We start from the raw sequence: 27,647 nt of genomic DNA, 5'->3' as shown, positions 1-27,647 counted from the left end.
AGTGACAAAGCATGGGAAATTGAAGCTGATAAAACGTTTTACGTTGCAAGATTACACGAGACACGTTGATCAACAATCTCATAGTCGCACAACACACGCATATACTGCTGCGATTCATCTTACGACCTTTAAAAATCGTGCATCGCTCTTGTGAGTACACAAAACGTTGTAAGACGCTCGCACTATTCGTGCGTTCAATTGCGATAAATGTGGATCGCATTTGGTCGCGTCTGGATAGTGTGCATGTCGACTATTTTGAGGAGACTTGATGCGACCACTAAAACGCATGCAACGAATGCAAAACATCGTGCAACGCTTGTGAGAGCTCGTGCGAAGCTAAAATTTTTCCGATCGCAAAGTGTTCTAAAGTGCTCGTGTGCCAATTGTGAAAGGGGCTTAAAGCAACATAAGATTATCCAATAGATATTCTTATTTTTACTGACTGTATAAAAAAAACCCACCTACACCCACTCTCGAAATTAGAATTAAAATGATTAAAGGTCATACGAAACAATTCATATCACTAGGATTTTACTTTATAAACATTATGATTGGTATGAAAGAATGTCAAATTACGTTTGGTAAAATTTTTTTTGCCTTTGCTTAAAAGAAAAATGAAGGTCTAAAATTGTCCACTTGATAAATTTGTTTTCCGCTTATCGTTCTTGCTTTTGTGTTTTTATGACGTCACAAAGACCCATTGATGTAAATAACGCATTAGATCTAGTGTTATGTTACCGTATTTTATTGAGTTAATTTTAGTCTTTTTTGTGGATATAAATGTGCTTATGTTTTAAGATGAGCTTATCTAATTCTAAAGAATACAATTTACTCTATTTGAACTAATCGTTAATTACGCACAGCAACTTAAAACGAGTGTTTTTCATAGTAGAATGATCCTGATGAAAAACCCATTGAAATCAAGATTTTCCACCTCCAACTAAGATTACTTATTTAAAAATAATACCTTAGAAACAAAAATGCTCTTATTTCTATTTGATACGTATATTTACATTTATAGAAATACATGCATTTTTGGCAATCTTTATTGTTATTGCCCTTGGAACACCACTAGCTGGCAGCAGTTGTTTTGCTGCGCACTTCACCGCTAGGTGGCAGCTTTAATCAAAACAATGAAGTTGACACCTCACCTTTGATTCTTCAGACACACAATTTGCTCTATAATTAAGTAATTAGCATATGTTTTGTATTATTTTTACTTATTGTACATATGTTGTGTATATGAAAAAAGTTGATCGTCATTTTGCTAATAAATGACCAATTTTGATTCTAAAATGTGTTTGAGTTTAATTAATTGAAAATCAAACGGAGCCGAATCATTCTGAGGAAAAGCGTTGAAAAAAAATGATATATGATGGGTATTTTTCATTACCTGTGAAATTGTATAATTAACAACAATAACAAAAAAGCTTAACTAATTAAAATTGACTTGAAGCTTCTTACTATAAGAATTATAATGGGCATGCAAATTCTGTAAAATAAATTTGTGTGACATTAAGAGAGGAAAAAATATCCAGCAGGGCTCAAAGTACCCCCCTTTTTACCTAACTAAAACAGGGATGTTGAAGTTTACGTTAAACGTGGATCAATGAAAAATCGGGATATTTCAAGGCACCCTTCTGCAGTCTGAAACACGAGAACTAATGTAAAAATGATTTAGAAATAGGGTTTATGTCGACATCATCGTAATTTTGCTGTCACAAGAAACGTAATTTTGAAAATAACTCAAAACTTACCGGCATTACGAGTATATGCACATGAATATACATGCAATGTGATGTTACATTCAAATTTTCTGAGTTTATTAATACATTGTAAATAAATTAAGCTAATGTATTTCTATAGCAGTTTCTGAGGGAGATAGATAATATGAATCACACCATATCTGCATAGTGTAAATATAACTCAGCCCCGTGCCGATCAAAACGAGGGACCAAACTACAACATATTCAACCGATCTTTCTTCGCCTGTCTTTCAACTGAGGTCCTTCATATGGTCTTCATATAGAATCCCACAGTAACTCAGCTTATAGCATTCTGTTTCTTGTCCGTAAATCCCTCTTTGAAAAGTCGGTACAGTTTATAAAAGAGTTATTACCCTGTGTACTAACTATGATTTTTCTCGGTTCATTGGGCAATGACAATCCTCAGATATCCTGTGTAGTTCATGTAAACATAACACATTTTAAGTCAAGGAAAGTGAGGTGCACGAACTCAAAAGTTCGATGGTGACACAATGACAAGAAACCCCCTTTGTAAGCCCATGTCAAGTCATATCCCTCTCTTTGCATGACAGTGCATAAATAATACAACCGATTTACGAAGAATTTTAACAAATACATTATTTAATTGATTAATTATAAAAAATATCATTGAATGTATATTACCCGGGTCTTGGAAAATAATTAATGTGGATCTTTATTCATATTTTTTATTTATTGTTTTCTATTCCATTAAAGATAATCAATGTATCAATGTAATGTAAAGTTAATTTAATATATTATCAGAAAGATAGGAATGACTCTAGAGATAGAGGTATAAAAAAATTGATTGGAACTTTTGTATCGATTCCATTTCATATATTTCCAATTAAGTACATTTGTAATAACAAAAATATATAAGAGATTAATAAAGCCCAATCCCTTGAAATATAAAAGTAGAAAATCTTTATTAAACCACTGCAATAAAATGATATAAGATGGAATTTTATTTTTAATGTAGCAGTTTTTTGTTGGGTTTTTTGTTGTTAACATTACCGGTTTACTATTTTAAAATGAGGCTCAAATTTACAAATTAAGAATAATTCTACATTTGTTTGACCAGTTCAGAATATGAAACCTCTTCAGCGGATATGAAACCTCTTCAGCGGTGCTATAAATTGCGACGCATTAGTTTTAATCTAAGTTTTCTGCCGAAGTACAGTGTAGTTCAATGACTTTTAGAATTAATCATTGTTTCAAAAACGTTCACCCCCTCCCCCCATAAAAAATTATTTAGGAAGTTAACATATGTAATCATTTTACCAGTTGCGACTAAGTCGACGAGTTTCAAATACCCTAGCAGTTTCCAGGCAATTCGACCATAAATTAAAAAAAAATAGACGTCCCACACATTGTCCATTGGCATGCTTGAGAAAAGTTAAAATAATTAGTTACCAGTAAGTTATTTGTATTTGCAAAGGATAAAGAGAAACTAAATGTACTGTGAGCACTGGGCTCACTTTTATGGTACCCCATGCCTCCGATATGATTATTAGGACAAAATCAATGTTTTGCTCAGGGAGACCCGAAATGCGTGAGGTGCATAATTGCATTATGTAAGAAAGAACCTGTGAAAGTATCTTTAGTTTTTATTCAGTGGTATAGGAGTTGCGGATAAGAGATAGGTTTACCTTCAATATTAGAAAGAATGACTGTATCAATGTTTTGCTAATGGAGCCCAAATTATGTGTCAGATCCAAAAATAAAATAGATGTATTATGGCACTATCTAACAAAAATTATGTGAAAGCCTCATTAAATTTTGTGAAGCCTCATTCAATATTATTCATTGGTAGAAGAGGAGTTATTCATTGGTAAGAAATGGATACCCCCAAAGCGCAGCAGACAGACGGACGTACAGACAGACAGACAGATGGATTGATAAACACCCCATGACTATATACCCTTCCCTGCTTTTCAAGAGGGGGTATAATAAGTCACGTTTACAATGAGGAAAAAACGAATGATGAATATATAATAGTGTTTAAAATTGGTATTCGAACAAAAAAATAACATCACGAAAATATTCCGATATTTTCCAGCGTTCTAATTATTGATTTTAAACAAGCTTTTAGTATTTGTATATCAAACTTACTTTTGATACCCGGAATGTTGTTTTACGTGAAAAATGGACGGTAATACAGAAGTTTTTCTGTAGACACACGTGTCGCGGTGATTCAAATTTGTTGCATTTTAAAAGTATGTCGACTGTTTCAAGAACGATAACGAACACAAATAGACGGCAAAGAATGAAAACATAACATAATTCAGACACTCATGAAAAAGACTTATTACAATAGGTATCAATTTATTTTTACACCTTTGAATTTATTAATTATCAGCTCTTAAGTTAATAATTATTCGGAACTGATCAAAATTCGAACTGGCCAACAACTGTATTAATATATTTGAACACATGATATCTAAGAGCTGTTTTTTTTTTTTTCTTCATTAAACTTCTAACCAAAACAACAACAAAATAAAATTTGAATTCAGAAATAATGATTTACATGTATTTAATGCAAAGAAAATAAAAGCATCGAAAGTCTAATATTTTTCGTACACAGAAAAAAATTAGAATAAAGGTATGCCCTGTAAATTCAATAAAGCTTATCAAAATAAATGCGCTCCAAAACCATCAATTTCTAAAACATTTACATGTTAATAATCCAGGGATACTTTTTTTACCTGCTTTCAAAAAAATGAAGTACACAAAATGATTCGAACTGCAGCCTATCATGTACGGAAGCCCATTTAGAACCTATCAAAGATATTTTTGAATTCGTTATAACGATTTTTAGAATTCGTTATAACGAATTTAATTTGTTATAACAGGTTCATTGAATTCGTTATAACGAATTTGATTTGTTAAAACAGATTCATTAAATTTGTTATAACGCATTTAATTTGTTATAACAGATTCACTAATTTGTTATAACGAATTTAATTTGTTATTACAGATTTATTGAATTCATTATAACGAATTAAATCTGTTATTACAGATTTGTTGAATTCGTTATAAACAATTCAAAAATTCCTTAAAACAAATTCTTGAATTGGTTGTAACGAATTCAACAAATCTGTAATAACAGATTTAATTCTTTATAATGAATTCAATATATCTGTAAGAACAAATTAAATTCGTTATAACAAATAAATGAATCTGTTATTACAAATTAAATTCGTTATAACAAATTTAATGAATCTGTTTTAACGAATTAAATTTGTTATAACGAATTCAATTAATCTGTTATAACAAACTTAATTCGTTATAACGAATTCAATAAATCTGTTATAACAAATTAAATTCGTTATAACGAATTCTAAAAATCGTTATAACGAATTCAAAAATATTTTTTGATAGGTCCTAAATGGGCTTCCATAATCATGAGACTAACGGAAGCAAAATATTCACTACTCGGTCTTACATTATTGAAATACAAGGCATACACAACAGTTAATGGAATATAAGTCACAGTCGATATCAGGATTATGGCTGCTAACATTGCAGACATGGTCTTTTGGAAAGTAACTACAGATTTTGTCAGGACATTCTTATATTAAGAATATCAATGATTTGAAGTATAACAGTTGGTATAAGAGATCCAAACAAATGTATATAATGTCCACAATCAAGGCGCTTGAATACGGCAACAAATTTTCAAAAATCATATACATATGAACGGTGAATAAACCCGCAACAATAATGGAGATTACCCATACCCCCAATAACATGTACACAACCTTGGTGTAGGTAAAGGTTAGGCTATAAAACGGTTTGCTGATGTAGATGTAACGAATGATTGCTACGACGAGAAGGTGGAAATCAGATGACAAAATTGCGATCGCCGTAATTCCAGATATATACTTAAATATAGTAATCATCGTAGAAAAATCTAGAAATATGTCGAAATATCTAGGGATCAGGTGGAACAGGTCAGCAACAGAGAAACAAAATATTCCCGTATATTGTGGTATTTTAAGTTTTTTTTGAAAGATAAATAAACAAATAAGTGCTAGGTTTCCTAGAGTTCCAATAATACAAAAGGCAGCAGCAATTACATTAACGCTATTGAACTGGTTCAAAGAATATTCTTCATCAGTAATGTTTGAAGCTACGTTGAACGTCTGATCTGTTAGAATTTACGGTTGAAGAATGATTCATCAAGTCATCCCATACAAGATCCATACTTTACATCTTTTGAGACTCACTATTTGATTTTGCGAAAACACCTGGAAGTTCACATTTTTCTTTTGTTGAAACCTTTATTTAAATATATTTGTTCAAGCATCTGAACAGCTTAAACTTTTCATTAATGTTTTTAGAATTATAATGGAATTATTTTGAAATCAATAAATAAAATATTTTTAGAAATTTTGAACGAAACATCGAGTTTGTTTGCGAAAAGTCTTTCTTCCAGGTTTGTCTAGTATTTTCCATCAAGAAAGTAATTTGTCATAACATCCCATTATTTCAATATTAAGAAAATCATCAAATGTTGTATTTAAAACACGAAATCTCCCAATACTGACTGGTGATTTCACAATTAGTTATTCTTATAGTCTCCGGAAATTAGAATGTCCGATTTCACTCACTTAGCTACTAAGTTGATGAACACTTAATGTGGATATTAATTTAAATTAGTAATGGTGTTGATGAATAAAATTCAGACTGGATTGAATTTTTGTGACATTAAGAAAATTGACAAGACCTTTATTATATACAGGTATTTCCTTTTAAACACATGTATACCATATGAACGATAGAAAAATCAATAATTGTATTAAATTATTGTCTTACCTACCTGCTTTTTTATAGAACAAGTGCACCTAACCAATAGAAAATGGAAATATTATTTCAGTGGCGATTCATTCTAATTTGTTTTGGTTTTTTTTTTTTTGGGGGGGGGTACTGATGAAGATAGTTTTCATATATATGTAAAAGTAAAAAAACAGTGCCCAATCTTATTAACCCAGTAAACAAAGCCCGTTGTGTGCAGGGATAAAATAGTCCCCTGGTAACGTCAAGGAAAGGGAGGCGCCTAGGAGATTTATATTGTATACTGTTCGACAATTTAATTTGAACTTTAAGATAATGATCCGAAGAACCGGTATAAAGTGTCTAAAATTGTTAAAAACATGTAAAGGATAATGTTTTGTTTTTAAATTGTTTTTCACAGATGGAGTAAAATCAAAATGTATTTGAAGAGCGATACTTTAATAACATCATTGTTATTCACTGCTTCGATCTGGCAAAAATGCCTATTATAGAATGTTTTACACGATATGGGGATTTGGGAAGGACTTTGCAACTTTTGATTAACTCTAAAAGGTATAAGGAAAACAAAAAATATAATCGCTGGCGTCGTTATTTTACTTCATCGTCTGGACATTATCTAGATAAAAACATTGCATACAATATTTTAATTTCAAATTATCCCTATTTTTAGTGGTCATTTGACCGGACAAGAAACTTTATAGTTGTGGCCTCATAAATATTTGAACCCCATTCAATCATATATGTCATTCCCTTTAGCGCTCAAATACCGTCCGAGGGTATTCCCACTTGCGCTTTACTGGAAAGACTGAGATTTACAGAATGATAGATATATCTATCAATTCTATTGAAGGTGAAGATAACGAACTGTGGTCGACCTCATTCAAAACAACAAACAATAAAATTTGTGAGCAGAGCATAGAACATGGACCCCTGGAAATTCCAGAGGTGGAATCAGCTGCCTAAGATGAGTAAGCATCCCCTGTTGACCGGTCACGCCCACTGTGAGCACTATGTATTGATCAGATAGATGGATCATTTCAGAGTCACATTTCGTGTAAAAACAAGAGCGTAACAAATAGTACGAAACAGGTCAGCCAACGACCCAATGATAAGTTAGCAAGATTATTTTAACAACCGGATAACATTTTTTTTTAAATATTGACTAGGTTTTGGCCATTTTCTGAAATTCTTAATCTACGTAACATCAATAAAGGTTTTTTGCGTCATATTTTACCGCAAATGAATCAAAAAAGAATACATGTATATTAAAACTTACGCGCATTAAATTTTCACTGTTTTAGAGTCATAGTGAAAATATAATTAAAATTTGTTTAAGTATGTGAAGCTATTGGAAATAAGAGTATTCATACGTATAACTCTTTATATTTAATTTTATAAAATTCACTGTATCAATGAAACATTTTACAAAAAATTTGATAATTGTAACAATTTAATTGAATCCAAATATGAATGATATCCCTCGTTGCACCTATTTCTGACGATCTTGATTTTTGTTCGCATGTAATTATATAAGCTTTTTCAGCCATTTATCCCCAGTTGGATTCATTCGAGTGAGAAATATACCAATCGCCCTTCACCTCGTCAATTTCAGAAAAAAAATATGATTGAAAGTAAGATATTTTTTAAAATTCTGTCTGCTACAAAAATTTTGTTTTAGTATCCAGGGCAAAAAAGAGGGATTTGAGATATTCCGATCCCGATTAAATTAACATCATATTCTAGCTACCCCAAATCGAATAGAAGCAATAAAGTTCTCCTCATAGAATAAGCGCATTTTTTAAAATTAAAAGATGTTATTCTACCTATTCCCACTTTTTGAAAATAAGGTAGGAAAAGGTTAGATTTAATGTGGAATTAGATGACTTTTTGTGCAAACAAAGAATTATCTATATAAACATATTACATCTGTATAAACAGTGATTTATGAACACCTGTTGGAACGGATGATTCGTAAATTTGCCATTAAAAATTATAAATGTCTTACTAATATTTGAAGGAAAACTTTCTAAGTGTATAAATCATAAATATTTTTTTTCGTTAAATTGTATTGTATTTTCTTACATTCATCTTTTTATATGCATTTTTATTCATAAAGCTTTATCATTGTTCTTTATTCTAAATTCAAAACAATAAAGTTAATTTTTTTGTTATTTGTTTTATTTTCCTGAATATACATTTTTAATTAAGATAAGTCATTTTTATCACAAATCAATATCTTTTTTTAGTCTTAAAAATACAAAATACAGGTAAATCTTGGGTGGTATGTAATTTTTCCAATTATTGTAAAAACACATTATATTAGCAAAAACAGCTATTGTTAATTCTAAGTGTGAATAGATGGAAATGAGTTTTTGTTTTAAAAATGAGAATAGATAGAAGACACCACGTGGAAACATATCTCATCGGAAATACAATACAGTGTAATTTAGGAATGCTTCTAATTCTTGGCCAAAATATTCGAATATAACCGGGTTTTACAGATATAATTTGGTATTTATTTTTTAATATTAACTTATCGGAGGCTAGAATACAAACAAAATTAAATTATTTAAAAATGCTACGAGCTTAATACATGTTTTCACTTGATATACACCAATAATGAAATTATGCTTTCTTTTCTTACATTTTGGTTTGAAGCAACTGACATTATCTGTAATTTTCTAAAATGTGATAAGATATCAACAAAAGTTTCCATGCAAACGTTACTGGCAGAAAAAATAGGGATACCCAACATTTCAATTCAAAGATAATGGAATTCATTCAAATAAAAAACGAAAAATTTCTCCTCTTGTATTTTATTTCCTGCATACAAAACAACTATAAGAATAAAGTATTACCTTGTAAATCTAACAAAGCTTGAAAAATGTGTTTCGGGGGCATCAACTTCTCAAAAACTTACATGCTAAAAATCTGGAGATATGTTTCCTAACTGCCTTCGAAAACATAAAATACACAAAAGAATTTGAAGTGCAACCTAACGTCAGACAAATGGAAGCCAATGCTACTTTATCGTGGCTGACATGCAGATCATTGAGATCCAGAAAATTATTAACAAGAGTTGGGATGTAAGCTATACTCGAAATAATTATTATAGCGGCTAACATTGCAGAAATAGTTTTTTGAAAAGTAACAACAGATTTTGAAAGACCTTTCCGAACATTTAATGTATTTATTATATGGAGTATTGTTATCGGTATCAGAGATAAAAAAAAAATGATAAACAGCCTGTTAATATTTCAAGAATTACACTTTGAGAATAAGATATGTAATTTTCCTTAAGCATATACAGAGGCACGTTGTACAAGACCGCCACTGCAAAAGAAGAGATCCACACCCCAAGTGACATGTACACCACCTTAGTGTACGTAAAGGCGAGTCTATAAAACGGCTTACTGATGAAGATGTAACGAATAATGGCGATGACCAGGAGGTGGAAGTTAGAAGCTATGTAAATGAAGACAGAAATTCCTTACACGTACGAAAATGATTTCGACGGAAAGTTTCCCGAAATGACTAAGTATCTCATAATCAGATTTAAAGTGTCAGCAATGGACTAGCAAAACATTCCCGTAAATGTTGGGATCTCAATCTTTATTTGAAAAACGAATAAGCTCATGGTTACGCTGTTTCCGATAGTTCCAATAACACAAATGATAGTTGCAATAATAAAGTATCCCTGATTCCACATTGGTTCTCCATTACTACTCCCATTGAAAACTGTAAAAAAAAAAAAAAAATCTGATTGTTCACATTAAACGCAGGGTTCTCCACAAGGGGTTTTACCATGGCCTCCCGCCATTGTTAAATTTATGTGCGCCATGGTTAAACGAGCTGCGCCATGGTTAAAATCGGCGGCCGCCATGATTAAATGTTTACTGCATTTCAGTCCTGACACCTACCTTTTAATGACTTGTGTAGTTAATTGTGTTTATACTACGACGGCCATGCACGTCTCATGCCTCGAGAGAAAGCCAGGTCGTGCTTAAACAAACACTGTCGTTAATCGGCGACTATGCTGTGAAGCGTGACAATGGAGAGTCAATCAGCTGATGATCAATTTATTGAGATTTAATTATCCTGTACACCTGTAAATAATTTTGGGGGACTTCAACATGTTCACTACATGATTAGATAACGGTTTTATAAAAGATGACAATTACGAGTACAAGAATGATCATCGTCATGCATCAGATTTAAGTTTTTGTACAAGAAAAATTTCCTATTCCTGAATCCTCTGTATTTAATCAATACCCCATGTTATGTTTTTAAAGTTTTAACTTATTATCTTTCTGATAAAATTAAATGTACGTAAAACTTAGTGTCAATCGCCGTCTTAGTTTCAGAGTTACTTCCCGTTTTGATGACACGTCGTGTGGCGCTATTTTTAGCACTAGGACACGTTGAGAAGTAAACAAAGCAGTACACTAGGTGAATAATGTTATTTTTTGAAAAATAGAACGTTTAGAAAAATGGACATAAACCCAATTGTTCCATTGTGTTTTAAATTTAAAAAGAATGCTACCAATTCATCAGTTTGTCATATTTAAGCAAAACGTTTCATTCAAAAGGCTACAAAAATTCTTCTAATTATTTAATGGTTTCTGAATAATATTGCCATGGTAACTGTATCAAAAGTTTTTCTTCAAATTCCTTCAAAAGGTTACTACAGTTTTGGGCAAATTTTGGTACATTTGTGAAGTAAGATACATAATATTTTTTTTTATTTCAATTCAATCACATTGTACTATTTTTTTTCAGCTTAAAATTTTTCTTTGTTTATCTCAACGTTTTCTGTTACAGTGGTTAAGTTAAAAAAATGTAAAACCAATCTTTGATAAATGAAGATTAGGAAGTCAAACACGCATTCGTGTTTTCGGTCACATTTCGCCTTCGTGCAGCTTCCTCCATGGTTAAATTTTCAAATGTGGAGAACCCTGTAAACGATATAAGATCAACGGTAGAAGAGTAAAGCGGATTTGACAAGTCATTTCAAACAAAAATCCATATTTGAGTGCCGACTCCCTTAAAACTGTTTAATTTCAATTTAATGTTTCGATTTCCAATGTCCTTGGTGAGACCTTGAATTGAAAACATTCTTTGAATGCATTTGAAAGCTGCTTAAAAGTAAATCTTTAAAATATATATTAATGTTTATATAAGTCACACTTGAAATGAATAAATAATTTTCAAGAATGAGACAAAGATGAATTTGTGACGTATAAAAAAGTTTATTTTTTCACAGAAATGTTATACACCTGATTATTTAAGTATTCCCACATGTAGCATACCCTTGATTTGGTCACAATAAATATATGCCATTTTGATGCTCATTTCCAGATACAAAATAACACCAATAGATTTATGTTTATTCCTTTCTCGGTAGCTGAAAAACAATGGCGTTACAATTTATTTTTTTTGAAAGTTTTGAAAATTAAAATGTTTGTTTATTACAGATGATACAATTTATGACTACAAATAACATCGACGAACATGTACGCTTTCTGTAACTAATTATAATGTAAGCTCATTATATCAATGACAAATAAGACATTTCATTTGAACAATTGTGAAAATTAATCATTAAAATGAAATCCTAAGCGTCCAACTCTTCATTTGAGGACAGAAACATTTTCAGTCATCAGACGCTCATAACCTGGTTGTAAAACTTTGAACTCCAGGAGCCGTGTTTGAAATTCCCAAAGGTCTTGCATCTATATTCAGTGATCATTGGAAAAGATATATTGAGTAATGTATACATGTACATGTATGAGTATATACAAAAACAAAGAATACAGATGTAAAGAATACAGAAAAAGTTTATCGCTGCATCATGTCATATTCGCAAAACACAATTTCTTACACATTGAATGGATTTAATGTACAAAACGCACACTACTCTATGTTGTTTTTGACATTCATAGCCGTAGGAACCAGGGAAGGGGGAACTGGGGGTGTGGGGGGGGGGGCGTGTCCCCATTATGATTTTGCCCATATATAGAGTACTATAGAAAACATACATGTAGCTACTATATGCTTTTGCCCCCTCAGTAAAAACGTTTGATGGCAATTTTTGTCCCTTGAAAACTGAAAATGTTTGGCTGTGCCCCCCTAACAGAAATTCCTTTCAAGGGCCTGACATTGTTAAACTGTTACCGACGATTTTATATATCAAAGAAACTTTTTTTTCTCACTGCCTGAATTTTATCGCTATTGTACCATAATAAAGTTGTTATGGTCGCTTAAGTATACAGAAAAATTGCTTTACTATATTTTATTTATTTTTTATTTATTTTATCATATTTTGCCAATAATTTAATGCTAAAATAACCCTTTAATTAAAAAGATTTTTAAATTACAAAAATGTGGTCTCACGTCGCAGTATGTGCTGGCACGAAAAAGATCCCTCAATATTTAATAGCATTGAATGCAGAGTATAGGACAAATTTTGCAGCTCTCTATTGGCAAGTGGTCGCGTCTCAATATAAATGAAAAAATTTCGAGAGGGACGTTAAACAATATTTAAACACAACAAACAATAGTTTCTTTTAAGGTGCGATTCTTCTCTGGTTTCTGACTAAATGAAACATTTAATTCATATTCACTGATATATCTTATATATTTAGGTGAAAGAGACTTAAAAGACCATATTTTTCTTTCTTCGTCACAATTGTACAACTTTAATTAGAAATGGTAAACTGTGTTTAAAAACTAGCAGGGACTATATTTTTGGCCGAATGACGGCGTATAAAGATATCTTCTTTTCTGCCTCTCAAAATTATTATAGAACAATGAATTTAGTTATAGATTTTTTTTACACAATCAAAGACTTGAAGAATTTTTCAAATGTTAGCTAAATGAATAATAAGGGACTAAAGTTTTAAAATATATCAAATAAATATGATTTTCCCAACAGACTACAATTATGCTAGCTTTTAAAAGCTTCCAATCTAAGGACAAATATGAGCCAAAAATCCATATAGAAAGTGTTCTTACTCTCTTATTAAACGGTCAAAACTTTTTATTTTTGTATCATTTTGTATTTCTTTATGACTTCTTTACTATATGTGAAAATAAGAAAAATTTAAAAATAGGGCGCATATAAAAAAAATTAAACATCCTAAAAAATTTTAGAAAAAAATAGAGAAAATTCGGATTAGCCAAAATCCATTTTTGTTAAACTATTTGCGTCAATTTTGTAATATGATCGTATAGACCTTATATGGTAATATCTTTTTATGCAAAAAGAAAAATATTTAATGTTTTGAAATAGAAGACCGTATTGCATGATTGGATGCAATCATTTTTATTCTTAATGTCCAGGGAAAAAGTAATGACCTTGACCTGACCTTGACTTTAATATAAAACCGTCAAAATGTATCAAACTGATACCATCTATTATAATAAAAATTGCAGTAAATATAAGAATGAAACAAATTTTATGAGTTTGCAGTTTTAGTCTGACAAAAGATAACGAATGCGAGCTCTACAGATAAAAGTAATTAAAGAGACTGATCAATAGGAATTAAACTTTTAAATCGGACGGTCCCACGAAAAAGATCATGGGAATGCAGCTGCTACTTGCTTGTTTATGAAAATATGGATTTGGTTAGGGTGAATAAGGAACCAATGGTATTGAAGTGACCAGAGGTCAGATATTTGAATAAATTAGCTACAACACATAATATTTAAGGATTATGCAAACGATTGGAAATTATTTTAAAAGTGCATTAGAAATTTTAAAAGTACTCAAGGTCAGAATAATAGTAATTAAAATTCAAATAAAAATTTAAAGTAATTATTGCAAATTTTGAAGGAGTTACAAATATGGAGATGTAAATTGACAAAGGTACACCTAGTATAAAATGACTGGCCGGGATAGACAGGACTTCAGTGGAAAGCTGAATCTTGACTGTTTTGGTTGCATTTTATACAGGTGAGATTATTTTGTAGACTTGCGCACGTTTTGATCAAAATTATTAAATTTTCACATGGCTTATTTTATTTACAAGTTAAACTTTTTATATTATAAGTAGTTATAGTTTTAATATGGTTTAGCATCTTTTGTAAAATTATTAATTGTAATTATAAATATTACAAATAGAATGTTTAATCTAATAAAGAGTGGAAAGCTGAATCTTGACTGTTTTGGTTGCATTTTATACAGGTTGGGTAACATCTCCACTCCCCAACCATGGCCGCCGCTCTGGTCAACAAATTTAAAAGGAATTATAGAATAAAAGAGAGAGCGCAATTGAGCCATCCTGGTACCTCCACAAGCCAAGCGAGTTTACGCGAGTTCCAGTCAATGATATAATCTGCTTATAGGGAAAAACAAAGTAGAACAATATTCCTTTTATGTTTTTTATAATAAATGGTGGAGAAATGGGGTCAGATTCAGAAGGATGGAAATAGCCTTTAACAGTTCTCAAAGTCACCCCCCCCCCCCAGACGAGGATTAGTGCACAATCCCGCTGAATTTTCGAACAGAGGACTTGAAAACAGGCGAGACACAGACCAGAGCCGTCAGACGATCGACGAGGCCTGACGCTCCCTGGGCAGGACCAACTAGGACTAAGACGTTTTAACAAATTTGTGCCGACCGCGAGTCCATTTGAAACAGACGAAACGAACTAAAAACTCTTGTACTAAAAGGACATTCGATAAGACTTTTACCAGCCCGTCCTTTGGTGGCCAAAAGAAAGAAACAATTTCATATACGTATTTTAAAATAACGACTATAATTCTGTGCCGGAGCCCCTGCTTCCGAATCCAAGTGCCGATGTGAAGACGAATTATCCATTTGTTGGACAATTTAATTTTCAGTCCTACGAGTAAGACTTTGAAAAAAAAAATTAAGTACAGGTAGGATAGCATTTTTTTTTTCAAAATGTCTACCTTTGTTATGCAAGAAATTTTTTTACGACGACGGTATTTAGAATGTTGTCATATTGTTGATAATTTTTTTACATGGGCAATGTTTTATGAATTACCTGAAAATAAGATTGATGATGCTTATAAGCAAAAATATATAGGGACTTGCAAAATAAGAGATGAAGTGTTCTTAAAGTTATATTTATGAGACGAATTCAAGAAAAAAAAACCTATAAATGGGAAGGGTCTTAAAAGTAAAGGAAACCCCGTTGACCATTTGTGTAGGTAAAGCACGTTACAAAAATAAATCCTAAATGGGAAGGGCCTTGAACGATAGTAAAGGAAAACCCCTGATTCCATTCATTTAGGTTGAAAGTAAAGTCACAAACTCTTGCGAGAGGATCTAATTAAAACCTATAAATGGTAATTTTAAGGGCCTTGAAAGATAGTAAAGGGAAACCCTTATACCATTCATTTAGGTTAAAGGTTAAGTCGGGACTTTATAATAGTCAACCAAACATGAGGTTTGGTGAGAAAAATTTGAAGGAAAATGGTCGTAATTGAAGGGATAAAGTTATTTCCATTCTTCCGAAATAATTACGAGAATCATTCCTCCTTTCATAAAGACTTAACTTTTAAAGATTTTTTTTTCAAAGCAGATTTTTTATAATACCATCTCTTAGTAATATTATCTTCTTGCTTCTGTGAAAATTTCATTAATTCTTAAATACAAGAAACACAGTTTTGTGTGAGAAGAATCCTACCTTAAGGAGTTACATAATCATATGGAAAAAAAGTGTAAATTGGCTATTGCAATTAATCTGATTCTTGACTTATGTATTTAAATCAGTATTTTGGGGCAAATATACAGGACACCATCAAACATATCTTAGAAGACGAATCTACCGATGTATGAGGAATTTGAGAAAAATATTTCCAAAGAGAGACGGATCAAGCAGACAATCACTGCTTTCGACTTTTCTTTAGAAAATGTCGACTGATATAGTAATCAACGAAAAATGCATATACGGTGGTGTATTTCTTCATTTTAAACTCTTAATTATGATGTCTTTTTCTGCAAGTTATTTAAAATATTTTTTCAGTTTTTTGAATTCGTGTTACCGTCTGCAGTTATTCCACAAGTTAGGTTTTAGATAACATCGTTTTTCCGATTCAAGCAGAATTTTTGTTCATACATGCATTGAATCTGTCTATTGTGATTTAAATTTGTATTGTCGTTTTTTCTTACTTCTGTCCTATATTTTAAATAAAATTTCATTTTTTTTTGTTGCATACTTGAATGCTTCAGTGCATAAGGAGTGTTAAATATACTGATATATAATATATGATAAGAAACCTACCTCCATTTTGGTGTCTCTGAACGTTTGTTGATCTTGTTACCATTATGGATGACAATACATGGGATTTAATGTGTAAATGTCATGATATGAAACTATTGCCGATATATTGTAAGGATTGTGAATGTCCAGTCTGTACAAAATGTCTGACTTCCTCTCACTTAAAACACAACATATGTGATACAGCTGAGTATTTCGAGAAAAATGAGGGAAAACTTATGGAAGCCATGTGTGGTGAAGATTCATTACTTGAAGAAATAAAATGTAGCCTCGGGAGTAAACGTAAAATGCTAGATCAATGGAAAACCAAAGTTTTTGATCAAATTATCAAAAGAGAAGCCATCATTGCGGAAGTTAGAGAAGTTGGTAATGGCTATAAAACCATTGTATCTGATGCTGTTTTGAAACGAGAGGAACACTTTCAGGAAAGTGGGAAAATACTTAAAAATATTTCAAGTAATCTAGAATTTAAAACAGAATCGGAAAGAGACAGAATAAAATTATTGACGTGTTATAGTGAACTAATGAGGCTTCGATGGGATATAAAAAATAAAGACCCCATGAACTCTACATTAGAAGACTTAAAAAGTAACAGTAGAAAGGTCATAGAAGAGCTATTTAGGAATTTAAATATGGAATCTGATCATACTCTTGCATCTGATGAAGATGGGCAAATCGAGAAAATCACCTTTTCATAACAAAAATGTTGAAGGGATACTTGCTTGTGTTCGAACAAGGAAAGACGAGGAAAAGCAAACGATATTTCGACAGTTTCAATTTACCGACGATACGATGCAAGACTTTAGAGGAATTGTTTTTTCGGAGAAAATTGCGTTTTTGCATTTAGGTGAGACACTCTACGTTTTCAGTGGTACAAGATCTGCTAGCAGAGACTATCTAAATGTGAGCTTCGTTTGTAAACTTTCGTCTGGCCATGGGGTTCTTGTTGTAACGAACGACAGCAAAATACTTTGGACTCTCTTAAATAATGAAGCATGCATGAAGCTTTACGAGGCGCATTTTCGCACTAGAATACTGGCAATAGAGGAAAATGCTAAAAGTGGTATATCTATGTTACTTGAAGATAGATATAAGGTATATGACCAGGCATGTGAGACAATTATCTCTTCTGAAAGATGTAAATTAAATATTCTGCGGGTTGATGAAAATGGCCAAACAGAAATGATTTCGGAGCAAAAGAAAGATGAAGATGTCCAGATGACGTAAAATTTTGATCACTTAAAAACAAAACAACTCAGTTAGTCATAATGTGCAAGAGATCACTTCGTGTCTATAATCAAGATTTAGACTTTCTGTTTCGATATCAGGGCTATCAATATAATCATTTACAGCATCCTGCGCGTGCTTGGATCCTGAAGACAATATTTTGGTGGCTAACAAAACTGATAATGCTATTCATATGTTGGATAATGGTGGCAAGTTTTTAAGGATTATAATTTGGCCAGAAGAATCCTTATCTATCATTATTTCTCTGTCATTTGATGAAGAACATTGGTTGTGGTTGGGTACTAGTGAAAAGGAAAAACGTAGTTCAATTTTGCTCTTTGACTATTATTATTTAAAGCGAAGTAAACGATTTCATAGAGCACTCACTGAAAGCGAAGAACGCTTTTTTCAATATTAATGGTCATACAGATAAGAATTGTTCATAAATATTATTTTTTTGAATTTATGAATATAAAACGTTTTTTGGAAAAAAGAAAATGTTAATTTTGTGTATCGATGAAATGCTGTTTGTTTATAACTGAAAAATAAAGCCTGTTGTAAAGGTGTACACTTGATACATTTATCACTTGCATAAATCATTTAATGCACATGTACCGTATAATGTTTATGTTTTCTGAACTTAAGTTAACCCTGTCACAACACTTGTTGATAAGGCATTTCAAATAATAACAAAAGTTTTCTTTCATAGGGGGAACATCCGTATGAATATTCCTTGGAAATCAAGATCCTTTTCTCCATCAAACTGCCATTACTGATTTTAAATGGAATCATATAGACATATTTTTTTTACTTGTCTGAGTTAAATTTTCTATAGATATCTGCGAATATAACAAATGACTGTAAAATCAATTAAAATTGACATGAAGCTACTGACAATCAAATTTATTAGCCTATAAAATTCTTATTAGCAATTAGGGCAAAATTACATATATGGAGTTCGAAAACTTCTAAAATGAAACTTGTACAACAAATTAATCCCTTCACTCTTTCAACCTAATTGTCGCCACTATGCTTACTCTGAATTGATGAAACTAAATATTTTTGTTTGCCTGGTCATGAGAAGGAGAACACGACCAGTCGGTAGTGAATGCTTACTCCTCCATGCCCCCTGATCCCACCTTTGATATTTTGAGAGGTTAGCATTTGAAATACACCCAGTTTGTTTTGTATCGATAAGTTTTTATCTTGATTTCTATTCGTCATCTTTAAATTTTATTTGTATATAATTGTTATCGACTAGTTTACTTTTTGTGATTGAAACTCGATTTTTACGTGAAAGTCGCTTGATTTCTATTCGTCATCTTTAAATGTCATTTGTATGTAATTTTTACCAACTTTTGTGATTTTTGCAGTTGAGAAACATGGATTTTTGCGTGAAAGTCGCCTCAGGACATGTGTGTACCATAATTTTATCTTCCGTCGGGATTTCAATCTTTCAGCGTTCTGAAATTCACACGTTCACACGGTTCCACAGAATTCGGCTACCGATTCAAATACTCATAAACAAATAAAAACACCTCCTTAAAATTCCGATAAAATCGGGAATCTGATGTAGACAAGTGTTTTTTAAACATGTTAAATGAAGCACAATTTTTGGGCGTTTTCTCACTGATTACCATTTGAGGCCGTCCATTAGAGACTAGCTGAATTAAAATTCCAACACCAATCGAAGGTAGTTTTACTTAATTATACGCACTTTTTTTTCGAAGATACTTAATATTGCTCTGATGTAATCGTTTCTATGCCCTAAATTGAGAATTTTTATTTCTAAAATCATTAAGATAGATAAAAAAAAAAATTTAACCCACTTTATTTACATAAGCAATTTCGTTGGTATACAAATAAATACAGAATTCCAGTACCTTTTAATGTGTTATATTCGCGTCCAATTTCTTGTTTGTAATAACTTCATATCATTAATTTTTTTTTTATTTTTGATGTCTAAGTATCAATGATTCAACTGCACGGTGTAGTACCTAAACAGCTGCTATCGGAACAAAATCGCGTTCAATGTTGCTATTCGAAAATTGTATGGCTGCTAGCAGAAATAAATATGTTGAAAACTCTTGGAACAAGTTGTAAAACTGTGAAATCATGACCCCAAATCAAGATAGTCTCTGAAAAGTCCGGGTGCACGGAACAAGTAAGGTATTTCTATAGATGTTGTCATGTGTAATTTGCAAAATAGCCCTCTAATAATTTAGAATTAGTAAAATTTCCGAAGCCTGTACCAAATCTTAAGTCAATAAATACCCAGTTTTCATGCTTTTTTAATTCATCTATTTTTCAGATTGTGGGTATTTTGGTATTTGAAGAGGCGTCAATCTATAATAATACTTAGAAATAGTTTTAAAAATTTCAAAAGTGTATTTTAAAAGAGATTTTTGGATAAAACACGATTTTTTAAAGTTACGGTTGCTATCAGGGTCTTAGCATATATTGCACCAGTTAATAACTCAAAAGATCGCATCGGCTGCTATTTGAAAAGTTTCCTTATTAACAGAGATATGAAACAAACTTATGGCAGCAATTGTCTAAAATATACATCTTAAATATCCCAAATTGCATGTAAAATAAGATGTTTATAATATGCAGTTGACTTTTACCAACTTAACTCAGGGGTGTAACTTCGATTTTGAAAATGGGGGGGGGGGTGTCAGAAAAATTCAAATCTATATTTAAAAAAAAGCTGACATGAAAAAAAAAAAGAAAATTGTCAAACTTCTTTCAGAACCATTTTTTCTCACGCGCTTTCGCCTACCCTTCTTTGACTATACTGCAATAAAAAGGGGGGCTTCAATGAAAAGTTTCAATATAATAAAAGTTATGCTTGGAAGAAAGTAAACAGGTCTTTCAATGAACATTTTAGAAAGTAAAGGTTATGCTTGGAAGAAAATGTGGAAAGGGGGAGGGGGGGGGGCACGCGTCTGTAACTCAACTGTATCGTATTTTTGCAAAGTAGAGCTGATCTTCGAAAATCATTGCTACACAAATCAAAAAGAAAGCTTTACGAAAGGACCCGTAAATCAATTTGAAATAGCATATAACATATTTTAATTTTTTTCTACAATCATTTACAATCATTTCTTTAGCTTTCTTAAGTTAGAGTCTTTGGGGATTTTTGTAGACTACATGTACACTTAAACATGTATAATATCTAGAAAAGTCAAAGTATAAGCTTTGTCAAATATTTCTAATTCCTATTTCTTTTTCGAAGTACGGTGATGCATTGTTTCGTTGTACGACTAACATGCAATATTCAAATCATCGACCCCCTTTCCCCCCTCGCCCCATTAGGCTTTTAAGAGTTCTTAAATTTTTAAAGGTAAGAAAAGACAAGCCCCCCCCCCCGACACGAAAGAAAGCGTGGTTTTTATATATTGATGTTTTCCACTTCTTTTTTCTGTCAAATTTCTTGTAAATCGACTTAATGTGACTCTGGGAGTCTTTGACAATACTACAGTAAAGATTTTTTTTAAATCACAGAAAATTCTCTTAACAAAAAGGGGGGAGGGGGGGTAGGAGCAGACCTACCCCTCCCCTTTTACCTTCAACGTGCCTTACCCGATGTGCATGTACAGTATATGAACGTCCTACGTACATAGATCGTAAGCTCCTATGAACATACGTTATTGTCCACGTTTTACTCTTCTGTACATTGTTCACTTAATCTTTACATGTACTTCGAGTCATTATCGACGTTGGACACAAAACTTTATGTGAGTTTTATTCATTTTTCAATTCATATTTTTTTTCAATCAGGTATTAATATTGCTAATTTGTAGGTTTATGTTTGGATTTGTAGAGGTGGGTTGCGTAAATATTTGAGACAAATTATCTCTCGTGGTTTGTGAATCGATAATTATGATTTTGTTAAAATTCCAAATCGTAAATTTAATCAATCTGGCGTAATAACATAGCTGGAATATAATAAATTGAATGGTAACATGATTTAATGGATAACACAAAACAGTTGTGTGTGTGAGGGTGTTTTTGTGTGCATGTGCCATAAGCGGCGGAAGCGGAGGGGGGGGGGGGGGGGCTACACCAATAAAAAAAAGATTAACCCAATTTTTCAGTGCATATATTATGTCTACATGTATCTTTGCAAAAAAAAAGTGGGAAGGCTTAGCCTCCCCCTGTTCCAAAGCCTATGTGTACAGGGTACATGTACATACAAACTCCACTATTTTCATCATCATAAATATACGATTAATTTGTCATTATATGATCGAAAGTAACATACATGACAAGTCAATTATATTATATATAGAACGAATATATAACAGTTTTCTTAACTATAATTGCATAGCATATGTAAACCGAGGATGTGATTTCATGAAATTTTTCCAATAGTTACCGGTGTCGTTGTCTAATAGTAGCCTAACATAAGATTCTCCTAATAAAAACGCTCTGGCTTTTCAGAAACCCATCGAATTGGACAATGATATAAGATAACCAATAATATTAACAAATACACAACGAACTGTCGATTCATTTTTATCAAATATCTCAAACTTCTGACGCAATTTTGATATATTTCTTACGTGCATGTAAATGTGCCGAACGCTTTTGACAGTTTTCGTCTTATATATTAGCCATCCTTTAATTCATTAAAATTCTAAATATACATGTTAGTATCAAAATGTATGTAACGTTCCGTTAAGGTGAAATACCAAGTGGCTAAACTTTAATAATTGAATTATTGACCATTTTGTTGAGCCAGCGAAGAAAAATACTTGCAATTTCGTCCATTTTTTTCCACTAGCAACCGCTCAACTTTCAGATAGCAGCAAATTTCTGAAAGCAACCGTTTAGGTACTACACCGTGAACTGGAAATCTTGAAATGTTGATTCAAATCTTGTGATGTTTGTTCAAATTCTTGAAGGATTATTATTCGATATCTTTTTATTTCATAATCAAAATCTTGTGACATACAAGACATCGTATATGACTAGATTTTTAGTACATAGCATGATAGTGCATATTAATCAAACGACAATAGAACATATATCAAACAAGAGGCCCACGGGCCTTTTAGGTAACCTGAGTATCATGTAACAACTTTCCAACAATTGAATTTGGTTCGTGTTTAAAACCAGAGGCCATGAAATTCTGAAATTTTGGAAAGAGGCATTGATTATCATAATTATAAAACTAAGCATGCTTACTCTATTTACTTAATACCAAGAGGTAGATCAGAATAACAAAGAGAAAATGCACTTCCACTTTATATCCAGTTGTGCACCCAGAAGGAACCACTGACCCTGGGACCACATATTTCAAATTTTTTGGAAATTTATCATAAATTTTATTTCATCATAAATGGTTGATTAATACCAAAAAGCAGATTTCAAAGTATTGATTTATTTTATTTTCAGACTATGTACGCCCCCCCCCTCGATACCGAAATTAACCATTTTGCTAGATGCACCTTAATTCATCATAAATATATAAACTTGGATCATTAGCATAATACAGGAGCAAAGAAAAAGATTTTCAAAGAATGAAATATATTATCAAAAGAGCCCCACCACCCTTACACCAAATGACAAAACCCTGAAACAAGGGTCATGAAATTCACAAATTTGAATGAGGCATTATAACTATATACTAAGTTAGTTTACTTAATACCCAGAAGCAGAGAAGACAATTTTGAATTGTCACTATATAATCAATTGAAGTTTCACTATATAATCAATAGAATCCCGCCCTAACACCAGAACCCCTGACCCTTGGGCAATAAAATTCGCAATTTTGGAAGAGGCACTCTTGCTCATCATAAGGAAGATTTTCAAAGATTTAATACATTTTCACTATATAATCAATAGAGCCCTGCTCTAGCACCAGAACCCCTGACCCCTGGGGCCATAAAATTCACAATTTTGGAAGAGACACTCTTGCTTATCATGACTATGTACTTAGTTAGTTTATTTAATACCCAGGAGCAGAGATAAAGATTTTAAAAGATTTAATGCATTTTCACTATATAATCAATAGAGCCCCGCCCTAACACCAGAACCCCTGACCCTGGGGTCATAAAATTCACAATTTTGGAAGAGGCACTCCTTCTCATTTAATACCCAGGAGCAGAGAAGAAGATTTTCAAAGATTTAATGCATTTTCACTATATAATCAATAGAGCCCTGCCCTAGCACTAGAACCCCTGACCCTGGGGTCATGAATTTCACAATTTCACAATTTTGGTAGAGGACTCAATGTTCATTACATGCACACCAACAGTTTGCTTGCTTTATGTCCAGGAGTAAAGAAGAAGATTTTGAAAGATTTCATTAATTTTAGTGATTTTGGTCCAACCCCTCGGGCCCGGGGGGGGGGGGGGGGGGGGGGGGGGGGCAGGGATCATAAAATTCACAATTTTTGTTCCACTAAACCCATATATGCTGTATAACAAATTCGGTTGAAATTGGTTCAGTGCACGTGGTTTCAGAGAAGAAGTTGAAAATGTTCAAATGTTAACACACGATGGACGACGGACGACAGACGTCGCACGACGACGGACGAAAACGGATAGCAATAGATCACCTGAGTGACTCAGGTGACCTAAATACTGTCAATATACAAAACAAAATATTGCACATGCATCACAAGACATAGCATCACAAGATTATAAAATATCCATCACAAGATTTTGAATATATATCACATGATTGTCAAATATAGCAACGTTTTCAGGCCTTAATAGTTCGCAGTACTTTTGTTATGTGTTCTAAACATTCGGGTTACAGTGTCCTTACTTTAAAAGATGTGATATACAAAAATACCTTTCAATATCTGCAAAATATAAAATATTAAAAAGATATTCCAATCTCTACTTTTTTCACAAAAGATGAATTAAAATACTGTTCCAGATTCATAACATGAATAAAACATTCATCAATGAGCTTAATCTCCAATTAAAAAATGCAATTAAAATTTTTAAAATAAACTTCTGTATGAAAATCAAGAATTCATTTACTAAAAACTTTCTGATGTATCTTTCTGCTTTCGGTAAGATATGCAATTAAATATATCAAAATATGAATACATGTAATAGCCATAGCCATTGCAATTCGATCAATTCTATTATTATAGTTTGCCTGTCTGGATTCAATAACTTTTAAATAGGTATGGAATGTTTTGCACGCCATATTTAATGATTTCACTGCACTAAGAAGGATACCATTTGTATACATATACAGGCAAGAAAGCCATTATATTCTCCCTCACTTCGTTCGTCCGAATATAAATTAATTATACTCTTTATTCTGTATTGAAAGAATAATCAACTCATATGTATGGAATGCTGCTCGTCAGAACGTTTATTACAATTTTAACACATTTGTATTTATTTCAACACCCATTATTTTTAATCATAAAATAATATTGATATATACATACATATATGTGTGTGTGTGTGTGTGCCTAATTTACTGGTTTCCATTCCTTACAACGTTCTGTACGAGCGGTAGAATAACTTTTAAAGCACGCACCTGCTATTTATATGACCATATCACGTGACATAAAAACCACACAGATCCACCACTCTGTTCACACAGGAAATACCCATAACGACAATAATAATAATTATATTCTCCCTCACTTCGTTCGTCCGAATATAAATTAATTATACTCTTTATTCTGTATTGAAAGAATAATCAACTCATATGTATGGAATGCTGCTCGTCAGAACGTAGAACAATCAAAGAGAAAATTGTAAAAAATAATAATACCTGTCTACACACACACACTATATATGCATATATATTTATTAATATATATTCATTTATATTTACACGAAAAGACTATTAGACACTTTCAATTTGTTATCTATACAATCCTTAATATAATTGTCTCTGGAATAGTCAGATTTCCAACGTCCATGTATTTTGATCAGACGCTCCGACACATTTTTCTCGGCTGCAGTTGTTGCCCCTCCACTCCGCAGACTGTGCAAACCAAAACCTTTTGAATCTATTCCCACTTTTTCCAAAGCTTCTAACAATAACTCTCGGGCTCTTGTATATGAAATCGGCTTGTTAATACCGCACAACATATATTTTCCACATGACTTGTAAAATCTAATTGCTCTGAATACATATTCCTCTGGTTTATCCTGAATTTCAGCTAGATTTAAATAATGCTTAATCCAAGATACAGGACACAGCTTCCCTCCTGCCTCTGCCAATGTCACTTCGTTACCACGCCTGTAAACGTCAGTTTTGCTGGATTCGATGCAAACATTTATGTATAAATTCTTGAAAATTATATTTTTCACTTTAATATTAGATAATTCACTAAATCGCAAAAAACCTGCGAAACTCAACAACAACATAGCCACTGTTCTCACACTTCGTAAATCACAATTTTGCTCCCGTTCCCAATATACATTTATAATCTTCTCTAACAAATCTGGCGAAATTGGTTCCTTCTTATTTATGGACTTTGATAAAATTCGTTTCCCCCCCCCCCCTCCATTAAACTATGAATAACACTGTCGTCACAGGGATTAGAAAACGCACAATGAAGATCATGATACCACTTTATACTATAGAAAAATGAACACAGAACTGCTTCAGAAACTCTTTGTTGAATTAATCCACTAAGAAAATGGCAATCACACTAGATTTTGCGGGAAAACTTGCGACATCTTTGGAAATACACCACTGCGTAAATTTCTTGAAATACGTTTCATACTGCTTGACTGTGTTTTTACTTTTTGCACTTTTCATGATGTGGAATATTGAGGAATCTGCTGATTTAAACTGCTCTTTTGTTGACATGTCTTTAATTTCCGCCCAAGTATCATTAAAAATCTGTGAATAAACAGCAAAAATATAACAACACACTCACTTACATATTTAAACTGCTATTATTATATTTTTCTGAAATCAATTCTAACAACCAAAACGTTGCTCAAAAACATATCTTGAGCAAATATACTCGACTTGTCTGATCCTGACATAAAAAATTTTCTTGGGTTCTTATATTCAACATATTCTTTTATATAAGATTTGTAAGATGTTGTACTTTTATCCCATATCATTGGCCAAAATAAAGCAGACAACCATTTAGGAATGATTAAAGTTCCATATGCATAACACAAACGCAAATGTTTTATCACTTTGCCTATAAGGAAAGGAGGAGGTACTATCCAACAATTTTCACCTGACCAATCATAAGCGAAAGCGTCAACTCCTGTAGTGCCTGGATTCCAATATTTCGAATAAAACCTTTCAACTTTGTTATTCTTACAATTTGCAAAAAGATCAATTGTAAAAGGACCCCATATTCTATCAAAATATCGGAAAATGTGTTCAGACACACTCCAATCATCACTGTCAAATATGCGACTGTAACTATCTGCATCCATGTTGTATTCTCTTGGTATCCACTGTACTTCAAGTAAAATACTGTATTGCACACAGACACCAAATATACTCAATGCCAGCTGATGCAGCTCGTCAACCATATTACCTTTACATGATATGCGCACGACATTTTGATTATCTGTAAATATTTTCACAAACCTTCCACTCAACACATCTGCCAGACTTGTTAAAATTATTTGCACTGACTTTAATTCTC

The 27,647-nt window shown here is 32.2% G+C and overlaps 1 protein-coding gene across 1 annotated transcript; it reads left to right on the top strand.

The window, feature by feature from the left end:
* Positions 1-16,857: 16,857 nt before the first annotated feature.
* LOC134253537 (uncharacterized) lies at positions 16,858-17,508 on the top strand. The gene has a single exon (XM_062736060.1). It carries the CDS (start codon positions 16,858-16,860, stop codon positions 17,506-17,508), a length of 651 nt encoding a protein of 216 aa, XP_062592044.1.
* Positions 17,509-27,647: the final 10,139 nt, after the last annotated feature.

This window comes from Saccostrea cucullata, unplaced genomic scaffold (assembly GCF_032062105.1).
Source record: "Saccostrea cucullata isolate Sc308-1 unplaced genomic scaffold, CSIRO_AGI_Scuc_v1 ctg4695, whole genome shotgun sequence".
Classification (NCBI taxonomy): domain Eukaryota; kingdom Metazoa; phylum Mollusca; class Bivalvia; order Ostreida; family Ostreidae; genus Saccostrea; species Saccostrea cuccullata.
The sequence above is the reverse complement of the archived record's forward strand: the minus strand, read 5'-3'. Positions and strand labels throughout refer to the sequence as shown.

Bases quoted from the DNA above. Each gene is read 5' to 3' on its own strand.
- LOC134253537 (XM_062736060.1), top strand. From the start codon at position 16,858: ATGGATGACAATACATGGGATTTAATGTGTAAATGTCATGATATGAAA.